The following is a 16,530-nucleotide window of genomic DNA, read 5'->3' as shown; positions in this document are numbered from 1 at the left end:
TCAACAGGGAAAAATTATAAGGAACAGTCAACCAAAGAAAAAATGTCCATTAAAAAATATATGTATGAATGTACATATATATGTATACTTGTATTATTGTTAGTCATCAATGCTTCTAATCTTTGCTATGACTAACAAAGAGGGAAGGGCTACATTAAAATGCTCGAATAGGAGATAATAATCAGTTAGCTGGTCAGAGTTATTTTTTTGAAATAACATTTCAGGAATGATACTGACATAAAGGGTGGAATAACCAGAATACTGAACAATATGGAAAGAAATCTCTGGCTAATAACCAAAAGAACAGACCCTCTTACCCCCAGAATGTAGGTACTTTTGGTGAACACAGACTCAAAATATCTGAACATACAAGTGGGTACAAACTCTTGTTCATTTGTTCAAAGAACAGAATTAAGAATAGTGGGAAAACCTGCCAACTTCATGGGAAAGGAGAAGAAGGGAAGGGAAAAAATATGACTTCAAAGTTCAGTAGGAAACTTATCTGGATGACTTGGGGTGCTTCCTAAACCTATGATTCAACTTTTCCTTATTGGAAAAGTTGTGACTCTACAGAGACAGCACACTGGTTTATTAAGACTTATATCACCAGTACATAAGAACAGATTGGGGTGGGGGGGATTAAGTTACCCAAATAATTTGTCCCCCTACCATCACCCTCACTCCCAGTATTGGGAAGTGAACCCAGGGCCTTAAACAAGTTAAGCAATTGCTCTACCACTGAGTTACATCCCCAGTCCTTTTTATTTATTTTGGACACAGAGTCTCACCAAGTTTCCCAGGTTGGCCTCAAATTTGTGATCCTCCAAAGTAGCTGGGGTTACAGGCATGTATCACCACACTTAGCTATTCAGCTTATTTTTAAATGCCAGAAGACATACAAGTGAGTAAAAAGCTATAATTTCCTAGACCTACTTGATTAACACCAGTTATTCTAAGTTCTAAGACAGAAAAAGATAAGTGAAAATAAGCCCTGTTTATCAGGAGTTTTCTAATCTGATTTGAAATGTCTTCTGCCTTTCTTTTCTTTTAGTACTGGAGATTGAACCCAGCACTTTTCTACCACTGAGATATACCTCTAGTTCTTTTTATATTTTATTTTGAGATGGGGATCCCACTAAGTCATTGAGGCTGCCCTTAAACTTTCAATCTTCTTGCCTCCTGAGTTCCTAGGATTACAGGCAGGCATGTCATTGCAATTGGCTTTAGTCTTTTTCTTATCTAAATGCAATACCCAGGAATTCCTAAAGCAGGTACTACTTTTATATACTTTTTTTTAGGATTCCAAAAAACACAACTTTTCTGGGAAGGTTGCTTATATTAACACTGTATTTGCTAGTAGATAATAGTTGAATTACTGCAATAAACTACACATCAAACCCTTGTTCCTACAGACACAAAAATCATGTAAGCATTTGCTAAACCAAGAGTTAAAAATTTACACTAAAGGGAAATGTTACCTCCTGTCTGCCACCAGAGCAAGCCAATGATAGTGGTGTGTCCTTGGTTCTTTCTGATTGGGCTTCAATGTCTGCACCATTGTCCAGCAATATTTCCACAACGCCAACATGACCAGCTGTAGCAGCCAAGATGAGTGGAGTAAAACCTGGAGAAAAATAGAAATTTTACTATGTGCTAAACCAAAGAGCAATACTATGTTTGAATGTACCTAAAGCATCAAAAAGGGGCTCAGAAGTAATATATCTAAATACTTACATTTTTTTCACAAATATTACAGAAAATAAAATTAATAAAAGTGAGCCCTACCTTTCTTGTCTCGGTGTTCAATACTAGCTCCTCGCTCTAGCAGTGTTTGTACCAGTTCCTCATGGCCACCAGCACAGGCAAGCGTCAGTGCCGTGTCATGATTACTCTCAGTCTGTAAAAAATAAGTATTTATTAGCTTATTAGATAATTTTAAAATGCCAACAGTAAAAACACAGATACATATATACCACTATTATAACAAGCATTTGAATAGTAAGGTTTATTGTCCCCCCCACTCCCCAAAGTGGCCAACCAGTAACTTTTAAAAGAAAACTACCAATAACACTTGAACTGTATGGGCAATTCTTAAAGTAAACACCAGGGGGAAAAAGTATAACCTTCTACCATATACTAATTTCAACTACGTGATTAATGAAATAGTGTGGACTCACTTTTGCTTCAGGCCATTAATGGAATAACAGACTAGATTTATTTCCCTATCTTAACTTAAAAAAAAAAAAAAAAAGACGACTATTTGAAACGATGACTGTTTAGACAGGTAATGCAGGACAGGGATCCCTGAAGATAGAAATGATTAACACAACTTAACTGCCTAAAGAGTTTCCAGGTGTAATGTAGGGAATGGGTGCCCAGAACCTGGCAATCTCCCCTAATGGAGAAGATAGTTTGGAGAGATCAAGTTGGCTAGAATTCATGGCGCAGATTACTGAAAAGGAGAGCACTGCAGAAAGAGAGTACTCTGGAGTTCTGCAGAGGGGTCTCCTCAAATCTTCAGCTGAGTTCTGATGAGCACATGTGCATGAGGAAATTATTGGAGGCCAGGAAAAGATCACCAGAAGGGATCAGGTTGAACACCCAAAGCTGGAACACAAGGCCAGGAATAAATAGTTTGGTTCCTACCAACCAGAGTAGAAACACCTTAAAACACACAGGGTATCAAGTAGAATCCTCAGTAGTGAGGCCAAATTAGTTGTTCTGGACCCATCTAACAAAGCTGAAAAGCAAGTCTTGAAATGAAAAAATAGTTTCCAAGTAACTTAGCTGTGTTTAAGACCAAAGCCCCCAAATACTTAAAGGAACAAAAAATATATGAAGTACTCTATGTACTTTGAAACACCAAGACTATTATAGTTGAGACATGACAAGTCAATATACAATTTAACATCTGCTATGATAGTGACCAATACCGAATTTACTAGTAGTCATAATCTATCATAGTTTAACTGCTGACGTAGTCAAGTATCTAAATTTTTAAACATTTAGTACTCCAAACTTGTATTGTCTAAAATGATAATGACTAGTGTTATATGCATATTTGAACTTGAAATATGGCTCATGACTACAGCTACAGCTATGACTGAGGGAATTAAATTTTTATTTCATTTTAATTGAATAACTGATAGTCGATCTATTAGAAAACTTTTTAGGGCATATGGAATAACTTGAATAAATGAATCTACTTTCCTGACTATACATTTAATCAAAACCAAATATGTGAATATTTGCAGTGCAAATTCAAATTAGGTATATTTTAAAAGAATAATAATCATGGAACTGGGAGCAAGGGTAGATTTCTGGAATGAGGGACTTTTGGTAGTAAAAATACAAAAAATCTCAGAAAAACCATGATGAGTTTATCTCTTAACTACAGAAATACACATTACATATATGTATCTCTACAAAACTGTGTTATGTGCCCATCACTCTCAAAGGACTAAAAATTTTTAGAAGGTAATGAAAGTGTTTGAATTCTCCACCTGTAAGTGATGCTTTGCCCAGAAATTAATAACTGATAATTAAGTAGAATAAATGACAATAGCTGTAAAATGTTACAGATTCAGAGATTATTATAAAAGAAAGGAATATATATATATGAAATATTTAGTTTCTATACGTTTATAATATTTAATGTAATAAATACAAAAAAGGCATATCCTCCCAGAATGTAAATCACTCTAAGAAACCAACTCCATTATAAAAATAAAAACGAGACAAAAGGCAAAATCGATAGAGTCAAGAAATAAGAAAAAGCCTACTAGTCAGTGATGAAGAGGGAGACCGCAAAAGCTGCTCTGCAGAAGAGGCTGGCAGAGAGCAGAGCTACTGACTGCAGAGATCAGGGATGGCCACAAGGGAGAGATGCACCAACTACAACAATGGAGAAGGACATGAAACTTACATGAGTGACAGCTCTGATTGTGTTATAGTATTTGATCTTCATTTCAGGTTTATAAAAAAGAAAATTATTATGTCTGATTTCAGAGAAAAAGAGACAAAATGGGGAGAGTAACTTTCTGATGTCCACACAGCTAATAACTGGTAGAGATGGGCTTAAAAAACCAAGAGGATTTTCTTGATAACAAAATTCTGCTCTTACCATTACATCATAAGCAGCCCTAACACATTGCAAATTGAGGTGAATATAATGTTAAGCGTTTCTGTTTTATGTCCTCTCTGTTAGTGCATATGCAATCTGTAGACAAGTCAACTTTATGATGAAGTTTACAAGGTTTTAAAAATTCTTTCAGGGCTAAAGGACAATTTATGAAAGCTATGCTGATTTAGAAAAAGAAGACATTCAAAATTTGAAAAAGATAAGCATGAAAAATTTTAGTGGATCAGTAACGTATTTTCCTGCATTAGAAAACAAAAATTCAATTATTAAGTATCTTTGATAATCAAAGAACTCTGCTTCATACTCTAAGGTTGACAAAGAAAATATAGGCCCTGCTCACTAAGATATTACTGATTTCTGTACAGGGCAAATTTAAGTTCAAAGTATTAAAAGAAGTAAAAACAATGTATTATGAGTTTGGAAAAGGAAAAAAATATTTGAAGCTGAGAAAGGAAAGCAGGTCAAATTCCCTGAGGAATCGAACTTAAAAGAGAACAGCTCCACTGTATTTCTACATTAAGGAGAAATTAAAGGAACTAATATTTTATGACACTCTTTTAAGACAACAACAAACAAGTTTCTGAAGTGAGGTATCCATATCCCAAATAACCTGCAGAATCCCCAGTGATATTACCCTGTTTCACAATACATCAATAAACAAATTAACTGATATAAAATTTTGGGTTGATGGCAACATGACAGACAAGATACAGAAAAAAAAATAGGTATTTTGAATATTGCCAGTCAAAATAATAATAGTACAAACAATGAGTTTCTGGAGGCAAAGTATTGCTTAAAGGAAAGATCTTTCACTTGAAGTATGTCCCACATTATGTGGTGGTCAAGAAGTTATATTCTTTGTCATGTATCTAAGAAAGTTTCAAACCTGAAAAATGAAAAAGATGACCAGTGCTTTCTTAAAGAGTTCATATAGGTTTACATTCCAAAGAAAGTTTTCATTTAGCCCATAGCATACAATACAGCAATTTATATCTAACAGGTGTTATTGCAGTGAAGTTTGTCTTTAAAAATGATAAAACTGTATTCAACATAAATAATAATATATAAGTTCTCCCTATGACTATTTAAGTTTGGAATAGTAATTCACAGTGAAAAAAAAAAAAAACCAAATCACAAGACAAATGGCAAGGCTGAAGGAAAAGGCAACTTTTAATGAGCTGACATCCACCTTCTCTAAAAAATAAGATGCATATCTATTAATTAGTCTTTAAGCAATTAAATTACTTTGGAAACTATGTTATAATTCTGAACATCTCATTCTCTAATCTTGTCAGGTTACATGTGAGTTTAAAAAGTAAAATTGCACTTTAAGGTATCCAATAAATGAGAATAATCAGTAAAATGAATAACCTGTTTCAAACTAGTACATATGAATATGCAGAATGCATGTATTCTAAAGTAGAAACATTTTAGTGGCAGTTTATTACATATCACTGAACTAATTTTTCCCAACCTCCTTAATTTCTCATTAAATCACTACAATGAAACTCTTCTCTATATTGTAAAATCAACAGAAATAGATAAAAATATCCAAATGATATTTAAGACATTAAAAGTAGAACATAATCTCATATATTTTACAATTTAAGTCTTCAAACATAGATGATTTTTTGTGTGTGGTACTGAGGTTTGAACCCATAGCTTTAAGAATGCTAAAGAAGCCCTTTACCACTGAGCTACACCCTCTAAGTCTTGATATAAGTCAAGTTAAAGTTACTATCTGCCCTCCTTAAAAGATAATAATGCTTATGTTGATTATTAAAAACTGGGGAAAAAAGCAAAATTGCCTAACGAAGTATTTTATTTTAAGTATGTTAAGTATTTTAAGTATTTTTAAGTATTTACTTAAGATCAATAACAGGTTTTAGAAGTATGAGAAAAACAAAGGCAAGCAGGTGAGAAATATATGAAGAAAGTGGGTTTGGTGGTATATGCCTATAGTCTCATCTACTCAGAAAGCTCTTCCAGATCTAGCCTGAGCAACTCAGCAAGACGATCTCAAAATTAAAAATAAAAAGGGATGAGAATGTGGCTCAATGGTACAGTTCCCTGGATTCAAACCCTACTATCACCAAAAAATAAATGTGTGTGTATGGCTGGTTGTGTGTGTATGTGTAAATATATATGAAGAAAGATGAGGGACATATGACAACAAAAATGATGCTGGAATTACTTCTTGAGGTTTTTTGCTGCTGCTGTTTTTTTATTTTTTTATTTTTTTTTTTGGGGGGGGGGTCAGTTTGAGGTACTATGTTACCCAGGGCCTCACACATGCTAGGTGAACATTCTACCACTGAGCTAGACCTCCTACCATGGAGTAAGTTTTATCAGCCTGGACAAACCAACTGGTTCTTTCTCACAGTTAGTGGTGACTAGACTCAAACTTCACACACATACACAAAACATCAGTTAACTCAGAGATATTCTAAACCTTCAAGTCAGATTTATGATTTCATACAAAACCTGCGGTATTGGTTTATTTATTTGGCTCTGGGGACTGAATCCATCACTTTGAACTTGCTAAGCACATACCCTACCACTGAGTCATACCCCCAGTTCCAAAATCTGTGGTTTAAAAAAAATCCCTAGTTGATACCTAATTTCTATATGTACAGTACTCAGGAATAAAGACCAGAGCCATACTGTTTAAAGTTATAGTAAAATAGTACCCCAAATCATTCCTTTGAGTTATTTACTGATTTTTTTCTGAACACATATTTTGGTAATAGAATAATATGTGGTATTAAACTTAAAATTGAGACTATCCAGACAGACCTGATTCAATAAAACCATTATGAGAGTAGGCAAGCCCATGGCACACTTGCACACAGAAGGTGATTTCTAGTTGAAAAACATGGTTTCAGGAACCTTATACAGAATGCAAACTCTTTAGTATTCTTCCAGGTACAGAAATTAAATATAAGGTTCCTGCTAATTCTTGTTAAGAACATTAATTTCTACCTAAAATTTTCAATTAAAGGAGTTTAAGGACTGACCATATTGCAGAAACATTATCATTATATAAAAGGAGTCATATGTTGAAACTTTAAAAAAATAACATTTCTTTTGTTTACTTTTCTTATCTATAAACTGAATAATAACAGTAACTACTTCATGAGGTTAAATAAAAAGACTAAATTAAAGAAGTTAAAAATAGTGGCAGGGCATTCCTAACATAAAATTTGAAATTTTGTGCTGACATCATGCTTGAAAAATCTTAAATTTTGGAACTTCAGATTTGATGATAGATGCTTAACTAGTAAGATCTATGCAAATATTCTCAAATCTGAAAAACTCAGAAATATATAATACTTTTAAGAAGGTCCCAAACATAAGAAATACACAATCTTATTTTTAAAGTACTAAACAAAGAAAAGATCTAATTATTTGAGGAAAATACAATTCCTCAAAAAAAGATGACACTTGGTAGTTTTCATTATATCATTTACCTGCTACAGCAGCCTTGTCATATATAATATAAAATATCCAGTATGTAAGAGCTGACATAACGTTTCTTTGAAAATTTTCAGATGGATTATACACAAAAGAATCTATTTTTATCACTTAAAATTTCCTGCTTGATATAAAAACTAGTAAAATTTTTAAAATAAATGAAAAAGACAAAAAGTGAACAATTATTTCTGAATATTACTGTGGTATTTCCTCTAATATAGGAATTTATAATATCTAAGCACTTAGGCTAACCTGCACAGAAAATAATTTAACTCAGGCTGGGCTGAGTGCCACACACCTATAATCCCAAAGACTTCAGAGACTGAGGTAGGAGGATCCCAAGTCCTTGTTGAACTCTGGAACTTCCTAAGACCCTGTCTCAAAATAAAAAGGGTCAGCAGTATAGATAGCTCAGAGGTAAAGCACCCCTGGGTTCAACCCCCCGTACCACCAGAAGAAGAAAAAAGTAATTTAACTCAGGTTAGGCTAATTCAACAAATGAAAAACTTCAACACAGGAATCAGATAAAGAGGGATATTTCTAACGAGGCAGGCAAATCTTTCTTTTTAAGCATTGCTACTATGCTTAAAAGGTGAAAATTTGATAAATTATCTTTCAAGGAAATTAATTTATAAAATAGTGATGACTGGTTGACTGGTATAGTTGGGTAAAATCATTTCATCCTGACTACAATAATTTCAAGTTTGGTAAAATGATGATCACACTTAGACATAATTTTTCTGTGTCTATTTTGTTTGAAAACATTTTTCTTAAGTGTTTAATTTTATTTGTGTATCAATTCTTGCCCCTGTAAATATTCAAAAAATATTTATGGCTAAATATAACAGGTTTAAAGCAAAAACAAACAAAAATAAGTAAGTAAAAAGTAAAAAAAAACAGGGGGAAATAATACAAATTCAATACCAAGTTCAACCCAAGCCAATTATACACGGCTACCAACATTAACTGTAAGTAACTATGGTTCAACACATGTATGTCTCAAATTGTTTTGGTTTTTTAAAAAAGAACATACAGTATGGTACTTAAGAGTGATATCTTTATATTTACATATAAATATATATTTATATATATAAAAAATAAACATATATAACTGGGGATTGTATATATTAGGCAAGTGCTCTAACACTGAGCTATACCCCCAGACCAAGAGTGATGTCTTTGAAGTCCAACAGACAATCTGGGTCCAAGTTTCACAACTTCTTAGCTAAATGAAGTGACTAACAGCAAAATGCATGATCTTTTTTCAGTGTAAAGAAGACTAGCTACCTCATATATGTATGTATGTCTAAGGATTAGGAAGAGATAATTCCTTTTTAAAAATCGTCTTGGCAATTTTAAGTACTCAGGGAAAAAAGTCACTAACATATAAAATAGCAGACATTTGATAAACAAGAAGAGAAGTAAAACTCCCTTTTCACAGTGTTACCAAGAAATATTAGAGTTAAAAAAAAGATTTCATTTTTAATAGGTTAGGAATACATATGCTTAATGCACACAAGTGCTCGCGCACACACGCACACACACACAATTCCTGAAATTCAGGTTTTTCTATAATATAAACTCCCTCAGACTAAGTATTAATCAAAATATAAAAACTATAAAAACTGCAAACATTTTCTCAGTCCTGAAGTCAATAAACCTTCACCATGCTCAACAGTCTTGTAAGTTAGGCCTCTTTGCCTTTCTTCAGGGCAAAACACAATTTCACCTTATCCTGGGTTTCACAGTAAAATAATGCTTAAAAGAAATTGTTTCATTAATAGTTCTCAAGTTTTCTAAAGCATAACTTAAAAATGGTAACTTTTTTCACCTCCACACTATTCCTTCAGATAATCCAAAAAGATAGTAAGTGCTTCTAATTCCCCCATGGAATCACTTCACAGCTAAATTTTACAGACACAGAGATTCACTACATGTTTCAATTAGCAAGATTAAAATCTTTAAAAAATGATACATAAACACAACTGAGTATATGAGATAGAGATATTGTCAATAAATGTTAGCACATTTTTATTTCATATGAAACCCCTTATACATTTTAAAGTATGTATTCTAATTTAGTATTAGAAGGAAAACTAATCTAAATATTTCTTTTTATATTACACCACTCTCTAAACTAGAACAAAATTTTAAAAGAAAAAACATTATGTGGTAACTCTGGAAACCAGAACATCACAAAATTATCAGTAATAGTCTCTATTAGGTATTTTATTTAAAAAAAAAAAAAAAAAAGACATGATTTTAAATTTATAATTGTGGCTCAAGCTTTGACAAAGCAGTCTAACATGGCTTAAATCACTGAAACTTAACATTTTTAATGATAGTATAATTCTTGTAAAAAACATATCTCTTCCTTAATTTGGAGCTTACCTGTGCATCAATATCAATGGCAGGGTAGATAGGTAGCATGGCTGAAGGAGAGATGATAGGACTTGGAGTTGGAGTCTGAGGTTGGGAAATGGAAGCAGCGATACTGTGGGTAGGAGTGTTTGACATTGCAGATGCTCTTCCACTGACTGCTGTTGAACAAAATAACTGTACTTAATAAGGATGAAACATTGTTAGGTAAAAGTTAATTATTTATTAGAAAATATTAAGGAATTTTTAAAATAAAATGTCTATGGTAGACTACTACAGCACTAATAACAACTCATGTTCCTGATTTTAACTGGGCAATATAAATATGTAGAGTGAGTAATCCATTTTCTAAATTATAATCCAGTTGAAAGACAAATGCCCCCCCTATAAAAGTAGTCAAAAAACCTTACTTCAAAACAACAGTGAAAACAAAAATATTTTTATGTACTAAAATTAAATATAAATGTAGAATTATTTATCTTCTTAATTAGTAATAAAATAAAATAAAAGGTAAAATAGTCCAGATCAAAAGGGGAAAATAAGTGGGTTTTTATTTTTTTTTCACTTGCCAATTTCATCTTACATTCTAGAACTAATGAAAGCAATTATCACTATATGGGGAGACTCTTGTTAGATAATTAGTCCAAAACCTCATTTTTTTTTTACTAACTACAGATGAGGAATAATATGACTCTACACTGTAGCCCTACAATGTAATTTTTCAAATATAAAAACTTGATCCTCAATAGAAATAAATTTTCTCAAATGAAGAATTATTCTGAGGGTGGGTAAAATGTCCAACAATCAATCTGGCAATCACACTGATATATGAGGACAAAATTAAAAGAAACAAATGTATACACACAATCGTCCTTCAAATATGGGTTATCATTAGTATTTTTAACTAGGATTTTGCTGTGATGTTATTTTTATCCAAATAGGTAATGTAAGTGATAGCTAGTTAAGTCAGTACTTGAAATGGAAGAATGCCAAAGATGGTGCATAGGATATAATGAAGATTCAGCTGAAGATAATTTATTTCCTCATTGACTCAATTCTGGAATTAATATGTGAACATTATTCCTTTTCACCCCCCTATTAAAAATGCCATAATATATAAGTAAGGGCATTAATTTTTGAATGGTCAACAGGACTGTGGATGTGTGTTACCAAAGTAGTTATCAACTACATCAAACAGAAAGCAATCATGATTCACAACTGGATCTGAATCCAGCGAAAAGAGGTTACGATCCTGCCAAGAATAAAACTGAAATTGATCTTATAACAATTATAAACGATTGTTAATTAAGAAATCTGCTTTACATAAAATATCCTTAATTCAGGCACAAACATACACTATACATTATAGCAACACACATTCTACAATTATACATTTTAAAGTTCACTTAAAAGTCAAAGTAAAATTAAGGAGGAAACAAAACACTGTTTGAATCCTTAGGGATTCAGACCAAGAGAAAAGGGCATGTAAAATGATTATCTAATGACTATAATATTATTGATTTTGTAGGTTAAGAAAAATATCAAGTAAGTTAATATACATATTCTACATATAAATTTAAAAATCATATAAAATATATAGTTCTTAAAATAGATTCCATATCTTCTTTGACTAGATATTCACAAACAGAAAATTAAATACAAAAAGTTGCTTAAACAGGAGGAACACCAGTCTGTCCAAATCATTGATATCTGTTCAATGACACTAAATGGGTTAAAAAAAACCCTAAGTTTTAGTGTTCAATGACTAAATTATAATTCACATTTCAACTAGAATAATTTATTTTAAAGGGTCTACTAAAATGACATTTTTTTCAAATTGGTTGTTCTTATCAACACATCAAAAGGAGACAGGAAAAAAAATCAAATTCTCTTACTTAACTTTGAGGTACCTATGAAACTAGTTTACTAAAACTAAATAAGCTGCCTATCACAATCTGAAAAGTAATGAATATAAATATTTAAGTACCTGAAGGAACTCTGGTATAAATCTTTAAATGTGGGGCTCCATTTTCAGGTTAGTTTTAGAAAGAGAAAACCGCACACCCAGGAAAATTTTTAAGATCAGGATAGGAAAGGGGGAACTTAAGATCATAGCAAAGGTGTTAAGGAGGTTAAACAAGAAACTAATTTTGTTTTGCCAAGTATGGAGCAAAGATTGAGATTTTGATTAGCTTAGTACTAGAGAAAAGGAGATCAAAATTTTAAAGAGCAGTCTAATAAACGAGGACTCAGTAATAAATAACGGGCTTATCCTAGAGGGTGGAAAAGAAGTCTACAAGCCTAATGTGGCTATAATACATTAGGAACCCAAAGAAATAAGTAGAAGTGAGCATTAGTCAACTGAAAGGATATATACTACCAAAGAAGTTTAAAGAATGAAGGTGCAGAAAAAGAGTGTATGAGGTTGTGTATTTGATTAAGTATGCACACCTGCATATGCGCCTGGGAACATGAGTGGTACTAAGGATTGGTTGCAGGTAGATAATTTAATTCTGCTCTTCCTCCTGGCTGTTTCTCCTCTTTCATAAATGAGAATAAGAAATAAAGTGTTTTTATAGTATGTCTTATATAAGTTATACCTGAAACACAGACAGAAATTATGTGGGGACTATGAATCAACAGAAAAACTACTTTACAAATCTGATAATTCTCAACAGCATAAAAACATACAACTGACAAATCATTGTTGACAACTATGCCCAAGTACATTAGGTAAACTGAGTATATTAAAATTTTAAACACTGGTAAAGAATGTCCATTCTTAATTTAAGTGGATAAGTAACACTTAACTCTATATATCTTTGGTGGTCAGACTAATAAAATAGAACACTATTATGATCTATGTTAATGGCCAGGGACATAGGACTTAAGGATTTATGGCCAATATGCTCCAGTTTTCACAGAAAACTTTAAATTTTATGACTTATTATATAACCAGTTAGTGGTGATTAGCAGTAATTTTCAAATCTATAGAAAAATCTTACACTCATCAATATTTGGAATTTTTACAGTTCTTACTCTTAATTATTGCTAGCATTTCTTCTAATGTAGTTATTTCAAATTAAGATTAGCAGAGATCTTAATTTGAAGCAGAGATCTTTCATTTGAAAATGAAGTAGAACTCTTCATTTTACCTATTACTGCTTCCACATATTACTGCTAAGATGGTACTAAAAAGGGACTAGGAAAATTTAGACCAGTTTTAAACATAAACTGTCTCTTTAACTGGTTTCTTAGTTTGTGAATACTAGCAAATATCTAAACACTACAGAATTCATTTTCTTTTATTCTTTTAAAAGATGAAATTTACATAATGTGTAATCTCATCACAATATGTGTTACTGAAAAATAGTTTTAAAAGTAGAAAGCCATCCGAGTATAGACAAATGAATAAAAATGGGGGAGAAATCAGAAGAAAATTATCAAAATACAACTTATTCCCTTTATTTTTAGTTTTTCTTTCCAAATTTCCTTCCTTTCTTCAAATGACCTTTCTCAGTACAGCATTCTTATGGTATATAACCCTATCAAATTTCATTCCACTACTTTGTTACAGAACTCACAAAAAGTAAGCACCAAAATAAAAAGCATTAAAACAGCCTTCTAAAGAACTTCTCGCCAATGAAACTAAATATAATAAAATAAAATTTCTCTGCTGCACATTTAAAAATATATCATTTATGATAGTGTCAGGGACAACATCTTCCCATAATACAGTTAGAGACTATACATGAACATTCACAGGGGATAAAATCACTGACACAGTATAAGCAAACCCTATGTTATTTGGTACTTTATTAATGTTGTAAAGGTACTTAATTTTTTTTTGTTGTAGTTTGTTTTTAAATATCCATCAGGTTTGAAGTCTCATACATAAGGATATAAAGTATTTTTGTTCACAGATTAAAAAAGCTTCCTGATGTGTCCTACTAGTTTTTTACTTCAACTTTTATTAATTTTCCAGTTTGTGTGAATACCGAAGCAAAAAAGCCAAAATTCAATTTTAGTGTCCTGAACTTAAGTGGGGCGGGGGTGGGGTGGGGGACAAAAACAAAAACAAAACAAAACAAAAAAAGCAAAAAGCAAATATCAACCCAAATACAGAAAAACCTAGACCCCCTGGCTAATTCAGCTAAGCCAGAAAGCTTCAGTCATTTGTATTGAATGAAACCAATCTTTAATTCAACCTGTATCCGTCTGAAAACTTCGAGATTGAACTAGTATTTCTAAAGATATACATGGGTCAAGAGTCCAAAAGTAGTTTTCAAGTTGGGCAATGGCAAAAAAATTCTGGCACACTCTTACTCGCCTTAAGCAAATCATATTTGATACCTGCTCATAACAATATAAACCCACCTGCCATGATGTCATCCAGCGTGTCATTGAGGGTCTGAGCAGGGCTGGCTACCATTAACCCTTGTTGTGTTTCTGTCAGAATTCCTTGCCCCAGCCCTGCCAACTGTGCTTGGCCCAGTACTGGCTGTCCAACTATCACTCCTTGCAGTTCTGTAAGATTTGCGATGGACCCTGGAGGCAAGGGACCTGCCGCCAGAGGCAAAGCTTGAGGCATCGCCAGAGGCTGGATTGGTGCAAAACCCATCTGAGCAGCAGTCTGCTGGGGTTCATCTTTAAGCAAAACAGGATCCACTTGCTGTAACCGAGCATAGTCTCCCTCCGAAAGCTGTTCTCCAACCCCAACAGGAGTTAGTAGTCCCAGGTGTTGGCAAGACTGTTGCTGTTGCTGCTGAAGTTGAATTCTTTGAGCTTTAACCTCTAGATATTGCTTTTTAAGCTGCTGCTGAGTTTTGAGTTGTAACTCTCGTTCTACTTTCTGTAGTTCCTCCAAAATCTTTTGTTTCTTCTGAATTTGTTCCTCCCTCGTTTTGTTCAGTTCCTCGATCTTCTCCTTGGTAAGTTGGTCAGCATGTGCCAGTTCCAAGGACTGCAGCTGTGCATTCTTTTCTATGGCTTCTTTTATCCTCTGTTCCAGTTCTGTTAACTTTCCCTGAGCCTCTTCTACAATGCTCTCTGGAGACTGATTGGTGATGTAACCCTGTACATCCTGGCTGTTTGCTGGCAAATGGCTGCTGGACTTTTGTTTAGAAGCAGCTGTGTGAAAAAGAAACCCCCTCAGAAGTGCACATGAATGGCATCCTCATTACAGAGTTACTGTTGGGAGGTTTAGTGCCAACAGTATGCACCAAGTTATCATATTCATAGAAGGTGAAAATGCACTTTTAAGGAGTTAAAAACAAGTCCACCTTCTTTATCATAAATATAAAATGTATGTATTTTATGTGCATAGAGTAATCTTTGAAAATTAATTTCAGAATTTTAAAAGTATCACATGGCTAAAATTAGACAATAGAGGGATGTAGGTCTGTGGTATCTAAGTGGTGCAATTAAAGAAAAATCTAAGACTATGTGTAGATATTTCATATGGTCATAAAGATGTAAAAATTCATCACAAGAACAGAAAAATAACGCTAAATTATTATGGTGCAGAGAAAACTTACACCTCTAAGTCAAGGTTTTTCCACATTTAATAGTCTGTGCCTTTTAAATACACACACATACACACACACAGTGCCCAAACCACTGAGAAGTTCTAAGAAATTAAAATCCAACTATAACATCTTTCTTTGATAGGGCCTACCATCTTCAAGACTGACAAAGGCAGTCAAATTCAATATTCACACAGCTACCTGGTCAGTAGAGAATTGGAATTCAGTTTTTCTGGAAGAAAAGATGCTGGACTACGCCATCCACAGTTATCTTCTGACAGCCAGGTGAATAGACTGATCTGGCTACAGGTTTAGCAACCAATTGAAAAAGGTGCCAAGGCTCTAGGTTGGTAGTAGTGATTGAAAAGAGCTGGTGGAAATACTTAGCATTCTTGTTGGGAAAAGAATATTGGTAGCCAAAACCAAAAAAATAAAAATTGCATTGGTTCTTCAGGTTAAACTTTAAAAAAAATTGATTCAAACTGGTAGGTATAATGTTTGGGGACATAACTTAAGAACATACATGGTATAACATCCACAAGTCAAATATGGACCTCAGAATTCTAGAGAAATTAACAAGTCTCTCTGAAGTAACTCTGAATTATTGGTTGAGAAAAGGTATCCCAGATATAAAAATCTATATTAAACCAGTTACTTTAAAATAATTTTAATATTTGATTCAACTTGTTAATCTTTTGACATATATCACTAGAGACTTAAGTAATTTATAAAAATATCAACCAACTATACCCAGTTTAACATTTTACATAAATAAATATTACTAGTTATTAAAGGAAATCATGAATAATTAGAATTCCACTAAAAATGAGTATCTGAATTTCTCCTAATACTTCTAATTCTAGCATAGATTAGCACTATTAGCTAACTTCTCTCCCAATAACATGCTTTCTCATTGGTTAAAAAAAAAATCTGTATGCCAACTTAATAAAATTAATGTTTTTATGGAAAAATAATTTTAAATGGCTAGAATTTTTGTAATCTTATTTTTAA

At 32.8% G+C, this 16,530-nt stretch overlaps 1 protein-coding gene across 7 annotated transcripts in view; it reads right to left on the bottom strand.

Annotated features, from left to right (window-relative positions):
- The window catches only part of ANKRD17 (ankyrin repeat domain 17), a 148,393-nt gene that overhangs the window by 40,030 nt on the left and 91,833 nt on the right, over positions 1 to 16,530 (bottom strand). For 3 of the 7 annotated variants that reach the window (XM_079152680.1, XM_079152682.1, XM_079152683.1), the window contains exons 15-18: positions 14,372 to 15,124; positions 10,007 to 10,155; positions 1,786 to 1,897; positions 1,479 to 1,624 (exon numbers count right to left, since the gene is read on the bottom strand). In XM_079152680.1, coding sequence (XP_079008806.1) covers positions 1,479 to 1,624; positions 1,786 to 1,897; positions 10,007 to 10,155; positions 14,372 to 15,124 — 1,160 coding nt within the window. The remainder of the gene's footprint in view (positions 1 to 1,478; positions 1,625 to 1,785; positions 1,898 to 10,006; positions 10,156 to 14,371; positions 15,125 to 16,530) is intronic. The other 4 variants (XM_079152684.1, XM_079152686.1, XM_079152681.1 and 1 more) reach the window with 3 other exon arrangements.

This window comes from Sciurus vulgaris (assembly GCF_902686455.1).
Source record: "Sciurus vulgaris genome assembly, chromosome: 9".
Lineage (NCBI taxonomy): Eukaryota > Metazoa > Chordata > Mammalia > Rodentia > Sciuridae > Sciurus > Sciurus vulgaris.
This window is presented reverse-complemented; position numbering and strand designations above follow the sequence as displayed.